The sequence below is a fragment of the Nicotiana attenuata genome, unplaced genomic scaffold (assembly GCF_001879085.1).
Source record: "Nicotiana attenuata strain UT unplaced genomic scaffold, NIATTr2, whole genome shotgun sequence".
NCBI classification, from domain to species: domain Eukaryota; kingdom Viridiplantae; phylum Streptophyta; class Magnoliopsida; order Solanales; family Solanaceae; genus Nicotiana; species Nicotiana attenuata.
Genome location: NW_017670368.1, coordinates 58,219 through 69,962, shown reverse-complemented (window position 1 = coordinate 69,962; position 11,744 = coordinate 58,219). Strand labels below are relative to the sequence as shown.

At 40.1% G+C, this 11,744-nt stretch overlaps 1 protein-coding gene across 1 annotated transcript; it reads right to left on the bottom strand.

Annotated features, from left to right (window-relative positions):
- Positions 1–10,880: 10,880 nt before the first annotated feature.
- Positions 10,881–11,485, bottom strand: LOC109238461. Its single transcript, XM_019404936.1, has 2 exons — positions 11,165–11,485; positions 10,881–11,021 (listed from the first exon to the last, which is right to left on the bottom strand). The coding sequence occupies exons 1-2, from the start codon at positions 11,483–11,485 to the stop codon at positions 10,881–10,883; spliced, it is 462 nt and encodes a 153-aa protein (XP_019260481.1).
- Between the last annotated feature and the right edge of the window lie 259 nt (positions 11,486–11,744).

Genomic DNA, 11,744 nt, shown 5'->3' with positions numbered 1-11,744 from the left:
AGAGTGAAGCTGATCTACAAAAGGCCTTAGAAGAAAGCAAGAAAAAGAAAATGGATAAGGGAAAGGGAAAGATTGCAGAATCCTCAAAGGCTGTTGAGGAAGAGGAGATGGAACTGATCCATCAAGAAAGGGGTACAACAGTGGAGGTTCCTACACCTAAGCCTAAAAAGCCCAAGACTTCCTCCAAGAAGTCTTCCTTTGTGCCTGTGGCTTCTGAACCCACACTAGCCAAGAGGACAAGATCTGCAGTGAAAGCTAAATAAACAAAAGTTTCTGATGATGATGACTGGAGTGGAGAAGAAGAAGAAAATGATTCTGAGAAGGAACAGGACAAGCTTGCCATTTTTGGCAGAAGAAAGATTTTAAAAGGTAGATTGTTGAAGGATCTAGTGGAACCAGGGATGATGAGGTTGGTGGATGCTTTAGCTGCTCAGGGATTGAAGGACATGGTCCTTTAGATGGAAGGTAGGCTAGCCAGAAATGAGCTGATTGAATTTATGTCAAATGCTACTGTTAAGGATGGAGTTGTTAGTAGCCTGGTGAAGGGAGTTCAAGTGCAGTTTGGTGCAGTGAAACTGGGAGAGATTTTGGACATACCCTCTGAAGGGTTTGATGACTATACTAGGCAGAGGTGGCCATGCCTGGACTCCCTCCCTACTACCCTTGAAATCACCAAGAGGTTTTGTGATTCAGAAGAAGTGAATGAAGCCAGGGCTGTGCAGAAAAGTGAGATGAGGCCTGAGCACAAGGTTGTGTTTGAGTTTGTCAACAAGTGCTTATTGCCAAGACAGGAGAGAAGGCACACTGCTAACTATATGGATCTTGTTCTTATGGAATGCGTGGAGAGAGGAAAGCAAATCAACTGGCCTGCCCTCGTAGTCAAATTGCTAGACAGGGCCATAAATGGTTCCAAGGCTCATGCTACTCCATATGGCTTCATACTAACCACAGTTCTGGACAGGCTAAATGTGCCTCTTAAGAAATGGGAAATGGCCTCAAGCAAGGAACACTTTGGCATCAAAACTCTTCTTGCCTGTGACTATCCAGTCAATGCTATCCCAGTTGAACCTGGTTCATCTCTGAAGACACCCATCAACAGCAAAGTTAGGACTTTGGCTCATGAATGTGCAGCTAAGGATGCTGAAATTGCTAGGCTCAAGGCTCGTGTGGTTGAAGTGGAAACTGAGAGGGATGATCTAAGTATTGAGCTTGCCAAAGAAAAGGAGAAGAATGATGGAATTCTTCATAACATGCTGAATCTTCTCCAAACTCAACCCTCCAGTTCCTCCAATGACAACTGCTGTTTTCTCTTGTTCAATGATTATTCTGACCTTGATAGTTTAAATATGTTCATTTGATTACTGATGATTGAACCGTGATTGCACTTGCAGTTGCCCCAGTGGCCATGAGTACTTATTAAAATCTGGGATTCACATTGTGTATGCAAATTTTCGATGATGCCAAAAGGGGGAAGAGATATTGTGCTTTACACATTATTCTGAAATAAGTGATATTTATAACCTAATTAACCTGGTCCTTGATGACAAGTGAATTTTCTAAGTTTAGTGTTGATGGTTAAGCTGAGTTCTTACAGGTCCCTTGATCAGTAAAAAGCACAGAGTTTGTCATCATCAAAAAGGGGGAATTTGTTGGCCTAAGAACAGATGAAGTTTTAAAGAATGACAAATGAACTAAGTTATGGACCAGGTCCATCTTGTGAAACACAGTCATGATCAACCTACACATGTGAGATGCACGTGAAGGAGATAAGTCTTACTGATCAAGCAGCAATATGTCCTGATCTGATCGAAAAGGTTGCATATTGGATAAGGGGAGAAAGTCTCCTTATATGAAGAGAACACAATCCGGATAAAGATAGTGTTGGAGTTTGAGATCTTCAAGGACTCAACTACGATAGAAGATCAGCAATTGAGTCCCAATCAAACTCTGATTACTAACCTATCAAAAGACAGTGCTTGTTCTCGTTTACAGGGATTGCACAAACACAGAAGTTAAACTAAATTGAGAGCAAAAGAGCAAGGCAATTTTGCAAGCAATTTATGTGAGATTTGAGTGTGCACTCCTGGAGCTACTTGAACGAGATAGAAGAACCAATTCCATTGTGTCTTTCTTTTATTCTAGTTCAATTGTAGTAGGTGGTTTAAAGTTGTACCTTTCACCTTTCATAGAAGTAATTGTATTAGGTACTTAGAGTGTTCAAGTAATAAGCTAACTTGAAGTTGTCGCAACAGTTGAGGCTGTGTGCTACAATGGGATTAAAGTTAATCCTTAGGTTTATAAAGAGTTTTTTTAAATGCTGTTTAGGCTCAGTGATATTAGTGGAAGTTTGGGAAAATCCTACTGAGTAGTAGGTCGTGGTTTTTTCACCTTTTGAGCCGGGTGTTTTCCACGTAAAAATCTCTGTGTTCTTTATTTTATGTACTTATTATTCCGCAAACAGTTGTAGTTAGAACACCTAGAAGAACCACGTTGTTCTAGAGCGAAAATTGGGTACCACACAAATCACCCCCCCCCCCCTTGTGTGGTATTGACGTTTAGAACATCAACAACTTTTCCATCTTTGACCAACTTTCTCCTTTTCCGACTCCTTTTACTCTTCTTGAGGGCAAACTCTAGAGCCTCCTTTTGCTGCAACCGTGTAGTAGGTCGCTTAGGAGGTGGCTCTGACGTTACTACTGGCTTAGTCCTAGCACTAATAAAACTAGCATAAACCAAATCATCTGCACCTTCTTCACTGTCAAGATTCGTCTCAGGCATCACCATATTCAAAGGCTTAGCACCGAAATAGGGAGAGGGAGCAGGATCAATACTGACCTGGGGAGATGAATCCTGACCTGGATCCTCCAAGGAGGGATTAGGTTCATCATTTGGGACCCCAGTAGCATCATCTTGTGCCGGTTGTTCAAATGGCACAATTGCTCCCTTTTCTTTTGATGGATGGTCTCTTCCCTCTGAGGCTCAGACCCTCCTGCACATTCCTCTATAATGACCCCTTCTGACGAAATGGAAAACGAATTCTTTATACCCTCCTTTTCTTGTGGTTCTATGACGATTTCAACAGACTAATGAGTGATACCTATAGAGTCATAACTTGTCATAGTGGTCTCAGTCTCTTCATGACTAATCACTAGATTATCACTCAAGTGCTCAACCATGGATCGTGTTTAAGGTTCCTGAACGAGGTTCCCTTGTTTACCCTATTCACCTTGTTGACTCTGTTTTATTGGTGAGACTAGGGGAGGACAGACATTCTCAGAGTTGCTCAGATGAGGAGTGGACTCAGAATGGTAAGAGAGGGAGTAGAGTGTGCAGGAGACTCTTCTTTAGGGTTTGGACTAGTGATTGTGTTGGGAGAGGAGTTCATCACTGAAATACTGACTGGTGAGGACTCAATCACAGTGTTGTCGGGCACACTGAAGGTTGCTTGATTTTCAGACACGATGAGATTATTCTTAAAGGACTATGGATTTGAGAAGAGAGAAGACAAACAGGGAATTTTTAGTTTGGAAGATAAAGGGTTATGATGTTGATTTAATTATGATGAGGGACCGGTTCTGAAACGAAGGCACCCTTTTGCTTGGGAGATGTATTGTTTAGAAAAATGAGTGACGTTTGGGCTGTGACGTATTGGCTGTCACACCTCCTTTTTTACACCCCACCCCGAAGGATAGTATATAAGGGAATTTTCCAATTTAAGTGACATTATTCGAAATGGGATTATTTATTTATTTATTTTTGTTCAGAGTCGCCACTTGGGATAGGTTTGTTTTCTGGTGTCCCAAGTCACCGGTTTATTTTAAATCCCAAATCGAGGAAAATTCAACTTTCCTTGTGAAGTCTGCGAACCAGAAATTCTGAATAAGGAATTCTGTTAACCTGAGGGAAGGTGTTAGGCATCCCCGGATTCCGTGGTTCTAGCACGGTCGCTTAAACTATTACAATTGGCCTATTATCTGATTTTAATACATGTTTTAGCCTATGGTTCGATTTTAACTTCATAGCCGCTTTTATTTATTTTAATGAAAGCTTTAACGTCGTCTAAAATATGTTTTTGGACCGCGTCACATGAAATGCACCCGCAATACGAAACACATTTTATTCAGCGTTATTAAGATTTGGATTTGGGTCACATGAAATGCACACCCGAGTTTAGGAAGGTAATATTATTAAAATAACGCGCCTAAAGCAGCTACGCGTTGTAAACTTTGTGAGGGCCATGGAAATTTGCTAAATGGCACGCCTCGAGCTCTAAGGATTTTAAAAGAAGTAATTAAATGAGGGCCACGCATTTGAGATTTTATTTGGCGCGACGCACCTCCATTCCAATTTTAAAAGAGGTATTCAAACTAAGGTTCGGAGGGCCATAAACTACTTAATATCTACCATGGCTCACCTCAACTGGTTGGAGAAAATTAATTATTTTAAAGTTGAAGAAATTAGGCTTCCACTATTACCTAAGCTAACTAAGAGTGTTGTTTTAAACTGGAAGGATGAGTCGAAAATTAAAGGGGGCGTTTGGATTGAGCATGAAGCCCAATAGCCTGCAACGTGCAAGGCCACTCCAATTAAATACTACTGTGCGGTAGAACCCCATTGGGCCCATTGAGAGCCCAAGTGAATGAATAGGCCAATGCCCTTTGAATCCCCTCACAGCAGAAACATTAGACATTTGTTTCACAATTTACAAATCAAGCTATTTTAAGAAATCTAACAATTATTGATTGCACACTCACAATTGAACCATTCTTGACATTAATGCAATACTGTTGAACTCACAAACCAAACGTTAACTGGCTTAGATTAGAGGCAAATGTGAAATCAAATCAATAATTAATCCTGAGCTTTAACCAATTAGTACAATTTGCTTAATTGAAAGTCTATTGTTATCTTAGCATGCGTTTAACCAAATGCTTGAAAAGGAAACCAGTGCTTCAACAACAAACTACATCTCTACAAAAGCCCCCCCCCCCCCAATCCCAAACTTAAAGGGCTCAAAACTTTTGACGAGCAAAACTAAACAAAAATTCCAGCTCCAACATCGAGTCTAGGTGAGTGCAAATCAACCACAATTAAGAAATGAACATGCCTCACCAGATATCAGCACTACTCGATCATTAACACCCCCAAAGCTTTAAATATTACATAACAGCTCATGTCCAGAATTGCTTTGTAATGAAAAGGAAAACTAAACAAACAAAATAGCTTCAATACAGTCCCTTGTCACTTGAATTACACAATGAGAAGTAAGATCTAAGCACTGACTCATTTGACACACTCTAACATAGGGTTTAGCATGTTCATATTCATTTTTACTTTAACAAAATCATATCCAAACTCTCAATTGCACACATGTCATTTAAAAGAACAAGATACAGAAGAATGGAAATGAAAATAACTAAGAACTAACGGTCTAACATCCAAGTATCAAAATTCCAGTTTTCATTTCTTAGTCTTCGATTGAATATCATATTGATGTGTACCTGGAATTTGCAAAAGAATAAGACAAGGAAAGTCAACAGCAGCAAAACAAAGCAGCAGCAATGGAATTATCCCAGAAATAACCAAGGAAAAACCAGCTTTGAAACAAGTTCGAACCAACAGAAATCTCAGATGATGTTCAGTAATCAAAAGACAACCCAAAACTCGAACCAAAACTCTTGAAAATTAACCAAAATCAAGCCCTTTTAACCACTGATTATCCAGAGATGATTTCAGAAATGAGAGCCTCAAGGATCACCAAATTCTTCAATGGTATAGTGTTTCACTAGATATTTTCAGCCGTTTTTCTATTTTTGGATTTTTAGCTCCTAAAAATCTGAATTGAGTCTCAAGTGACAATGCCTTTATAGGCAAGTTACTAGGGCAGCAGATATAGGCCAGGTTTTGCCCTTGAGCCCTTTCTCAATTTTCAATTTTACTACTTAGTCCCTCAATTACAGACTTGCTTGCCAAGCAAGTCTGTTTTGCAGCTTCTAAGAAGCTTCCTTAGCAGTTACTTGAGAGATTCCCCAAGTACATTACCCAAAATACCCCCTTAGTGCCCTGTTTTTACTATAGCGTACCACATGGGTCAAGTTGACCCAGGGTCCAGCCCCAAACCAGACTGAATTTTCCTTTTCTTTGGGCTTTTAAACTAATCGAAACCCAAAACAATTCAGTAATTCCCCACAGACCCAACCCGGAATTCAAAACAAAAGGAGTTGCAAACCAAGCCTGTCCATGATAGGCAAAAATGAAAACAGTTTCATAATTTCAGAACATGTATCAAATTAACATGCTAGGTTGGTATATTAAAATTAAACTAAGAATTCGACACCAACCTACCTAAACTAAACTATCAGAAAATTTAATAGCCTAAGATAAAAAATCACATAAAGATATGAAAATATTGACTAAAAGAAAAAAAATTGGAAAGATGAAAAAGAAACAAACACACGCACACATACCGAACAACTGCCTTAGGGGGGGGATGAATTCAAAATATGTAGATAGAACAGGAGAACCAGACGAAGCAAAATGAATAAAGATATGAAGAAAGAAAAGGAAACTTACTAGTTTGGGCTTGAAAACAACGGGTAATTCTGTTTAAATCTCGAAATGGTATAAATCGTCGATTCTTTGTCAGGAACGGACGAAGAACATCATCTCGAGACGAAACAGACTCGGAACAAATGGGGAACTTGGAGGGGTGACCTCGCATGGAGATTCTGACTTCGAACCCTAGAACTCAAAACTTAGATTTAAGATTCGAGAGGCTTTGGGGGGATTTGAAAGAAATTGAATGGGGATTTGAGATGAGGGGGGTGAGGTGGTTGTAGGGTGTGATTTTGGTGGGGAAAGGGAGTGGCGCCGCCATGGTTTTGGGTGGTAGAGAAGAGGGCGGCTAGGGTTTTTTTTTTTTTTAATAAGTACCACTAGGCATTGTGCCTAGGGCTGGTTTTCATATATATATATATATAACATAAAGTACAAAAACTGGAGGGGGACATAAACCTGACCTCCAGAAATAAGATGAAAGGGCATTTGTTTGTCCAACATTGACAACCAAATGACACATGTATGCTGTGAGAGGTTAGACCTATCATGATGTTCCAATTATCTACCTCTAAGTGGTAGGTAATCAGATATACAAAAACAATCTGAAGATAACCTAGGTCAACTATACATAATAGCACAAGAAAACCTAAATCTATGCAAAGGATTGGTTGGAAGATCATCTTCCATATACAGACAATTCTACAACTCTTGAAAGTGTAGAATTCCTAAGAGAGTACGACAAAAACATTTTGGTGAGATTTAATGCTATCTTCAATCTAGCTTTGACATTGAGTACAAGGAAAACTAGGTTGAAGATAGAAAACAAGGGAGTGCAGACAATTGGATCCTAAGTGCTGAGTTGTATCTTGGCATTGATGATGTTTTGGTGTTGAGCTGGAGGCTGAATATTTGCTTGAATATTTGCTTGTGTGAAGCTAGCATTCTGCTGTGTTTCCATCAGTTTTACGGAATCAGAAGCACAAGGTTGCAATCTACTAGAAACCGGGGAGTTCTTGAGGGGGGGGGGGGGGGGGTTGAGAGACTTGGATCAACTGGTACATTTCCAGCAGAATGAGCATCTTGGATGCTGACACCACTGACTGGGAATGCATCAGTTGATCAAATCTGCTCCTAGTACCTGCAATACGTAACAAACCTGTTAGTGAAGGGGAGCTCATTGTCCAGGATCTTGTGGCATCTGGATATGAGTCTGGGGAGAGGGGGGAAGTTATGACCCCTGAATTATGAAGAAAGACTGACTGAAGGTACTTGTGTTGACTGCAGTCAGTGGCAGACAGCCTCAATTGCCTAGTAGTGTTGCTGCTGCTTGTCTGCATTTGTGTATCATCTGTGATGCTGCTCAACTGTAGGAGTTGCCTGGTGCAATGGCCTTTATTGACAGTAAAGAGTGGGCATCTATATGAGTGTCTTTGGCTAGAATGCTGGTGCTCAGTTGCCTGTATTAGGAAATCTTGTTGAGAAGCTTCTTGCAGGTTCTTATGAGATTGATGCAAGTTCTGATATACAAGTGCCAACAGGTTCTTGTGTTGACTGCTGGCATTGATGTGAGGCAGTCCTAGTTCCCAGGTTCTTGTGTGTTCTGGTACTATCAATGAGAGTTGATGAGCTGAGGGCATAGACTGCAGGTTCTTGTGTTGAGAGGAAGCTGAGTTAGGGAGATCAGCCCAGTTTCTGCAGTCTGCTGCTTTTATGGGTTTTTTGGATTTTGGGTATGTGTTGTGAGGTATCCAAGTGGTGGGGTCTACTCCTAGGTTCTTGTAGGTTCTAGGAGTATTTGTGAACAACCATAGAGATGGGCAGAGAGCTTTGTAGGTGTTCTTTGGATTAGACTGTACGGTGGAAAGTGGTTTTTGTAAGGGGTTATGTTGTTGAGCTGGTATTTGGAGATGTGTGTGTGTGCTAGGTTCAGGTATGTTCCTGAGTTCAATTCTAAATAGAAGATTGGCCATTTGCTTGTAAATTGGAGATGGCCCTCCATTGATGTAGTGAGTTGCTTCCTTCCTACAACCTAAACCATCCATTTGCTGTAATTTTAGGAGGATGAGCACTATGGCTAATACCACACCCTGAAACATCAGCAAGGAGTTGGATAGTTTATAGGGAAGAAAAACCTGCAAAAGAACAAACATGGTTAGTGAAAAAGAAAACTTGACTGTGCTGCCCCCAGGGAAGCAAGGTGAGGTGGTGCATGTGGTATTCTGGATCATGGTGATGTTTTGGACTGCTGAGGGGATCTCCATTCTCACTATGGCATCAACCATAACCATTAGATGAATTGGATGTGTTTGCATAGTTTGGATGGGCCTGGATCTTTCTGATTTTCTTATGCCTAAAAGCAGGGGTACCCAAATAGTCTTGCTGGAACTGCCCTCTGATGTGAGGAGGTAATGAGTACACATTGTTAAACTCAGTCTTTGAGGTGAGGTCATGACTGAGTTTTGACAAAGAATCCGCAGGACAGTTGGCTTCCCTGTAAGTATGAGAGCAAGTGAAGCTTTCACAGGAGTTGCATAGCTCTTGGAGCTGCAGAAGCTTCATTTTGATGGTCCAAGGGAATTTTTTGCCATTCGTTAACCACAGAATAAGGAGGGCAGAGTCTGTTTCCAAATGGATTTTAGAAAAGCCATTTTCCAAACACCACTGGATCCCTATAAGAGCAGCCTCAGTTTCTACAAAGTTGTTGGTTCATTCCCCTAAAGGAGCAGCAATTGCATGTATAAAGTTAGAGTTGTGATCTCTGATGATCACTCTTGCTCCAATCTTGCCTGGGTTTGAAAGAGCACTCCCATCACTGTTGACCTTAACATAACCATGGTTTGGCTTCATCCACACTACTTGAGTAGAGATGGTTTGATGCTTCAGGTTCTCAATGAAAGGGTAAAGGTCCTGCCAGTTGAAAGGCCACTTGATATCTAGAAAGTTAGCCCTTAGCAACAGATTAATATCTGAATTGATGTAGAATAGGACTCTAGTCAAAGAAGTTGATTTTGCTCCATACTTTGCACTGCACCTATTCTTCCATAAGTCCCAGCATATTATGATATGGATTGAATGGAGAATGAGCTTCTGGACTTCATTGTTACTGTGAAGCAACCACCACTTCATCAATAGGAGTCTTAGGGGTAATTCTTCAGTTTGGACCCCAACAATTCCTGTAAATATTTTCCATACAATTCTGGCAAAGTTGCCCTTGCTGAAAATGTGATCAACAGTTTCATTTGTGTGAAGAGAACAACATACACATCTGGTCACAGTGGGGCTAGGGTTCTTTAGGGGGGTCTCTGAAAGGGGTTTGTGGAGACGAAGCTAAGTGGGTAGTGGGGTGTCATTAGGACATATATATATTATTAAGCTCCCCAATTCCGGACCGTTGGATTAGTGAGATCCAACGGTTGTGATTAAACATGCCCAATACTGGGTGTTTGGGTTATGGGGATTCTCGACCGGGTTGGAATGATTGGGCCGGGTGTGGAGGTGGATTTGGACGGGTATTTCATGGATTTGGCCCAAAGTTGGTCTTTAATAAACCTCATTTTTCTTTTCATTCTCTTTTCTTTTTCTTTTTGATTTTCAAATTTTTTGTTAAATACAAATTAAACTACAATGACTTGATTTAATTCCAAAACTAAACTAATCATTTTTCAAAAATAAATTAAGTCCTAAATTAAGAGGAAACTATAATAAATTCGAAAATTAAAAAGTCAAAAATGCAAAATGAACTATTTTTGCTATTTTCTTTCATTTTTTGTAACATTAATTAACTAATAAATCTAAAAATATAAAATAAGGCCCTAAATGCACATGCAACATATTTTTGTATTTTTATGAACTAAATAAATTAAACATGCATACAAAAATGCACACAAATACAAAAATCATGCAATAATTCCTAAAAATCAAATAATTAAAAGAAAAATCCTAATTTTGGGAATTCTGTAGGAGTAATTCATGCGAGGCAAAAATCACGTGCTCACATTGGCTGAAGAGACACGGCTTTAAAAGACTGTCACGCTGATGATGATATGGCATTGTTTTTTTCTATTTTAAATTATATATGAAATAACAAAGAGGCTACTAACTTGTATCAGAAAAATAGGTTCCTTGATAGGTCTGGCAAGTGAGTTTTATCCCCTTATTCATCATGCACTGCAGCATCTACTTCTATAGTCATCATGCGTGTCTACAGACTTAGTCAGAAAACAGTTTATCTAGCTTTTACCTGACTATGACTCTCACAACCAATAATAAGGAACCAGGCGCTCAGTTGGGTTTTATCATCCCCCAGTGCAAGGCGATCTTTCTCAAAATGCTTTCTTCCCAAGGCTTTTGGTGAAGATGTCTGCAACTTTATCTTCAGCAGTCACTGTATTTGGCCCTCTTGAGTTGGACTCAAGTTCTTCCAATTTGTTGCTTGGTCCACAACACTTGACCACAACAGGATGCTAATTATACATATTCTGCTTTAGCTGTTGAGAGTGCCATTGGATTTTGCTTCCTTGAGCCTCATGAGACAAGACAGGAACTCAAAGACTGTCCCATTTCAGGCGAGCTTTTCCTATCAATTACTTGGAGGACAGTAGAGAACCAGGTCCTGTGTTCCTCTAGGATATCTCAAAATTCCTACACTAGCCTTCAGATGAGAATCCTTTGGATTTGACTGAGACCTTGCATAGAACCCAACTCTGATCACGATGTCTAGTCTACTTGCAGTAAGATACAAGAGTGATTCAGTAATATCTCTATGCAAAAATCCTCTTTCCAACAGCTCGTTTTTCAGCTTCTGTAATTGTAGATGCGGGACCCGGTTCTTTGCTGGAATCAATGGGCGTTCTCTTTTGAGATGAGTACGACAGGAGGATTCCTCAATCTCTTCCACCCTTAGATTTTCAAAAATGACCCTTCCCATTATTGAGAACATAACAATTGTACCCAAATATCCTCAATTGAGTCAGCGACTTTGGTCAAGATGTTTTCCATCCCTTTATCAATCAACATTGATTGTGCCCAATTTTAAAGAGACATTTTCTTCTTTTCGACAACTCCATCTGATGTGGTGTTCTTTGAGCTAAGTGGTTGAGTAATTCTTCTTTAGCATTTATCCACTTATGTCACTATCCAAACCTGCTCCGTGATAAGATCTGATGCAAGCCACGTTTGTTTCTATC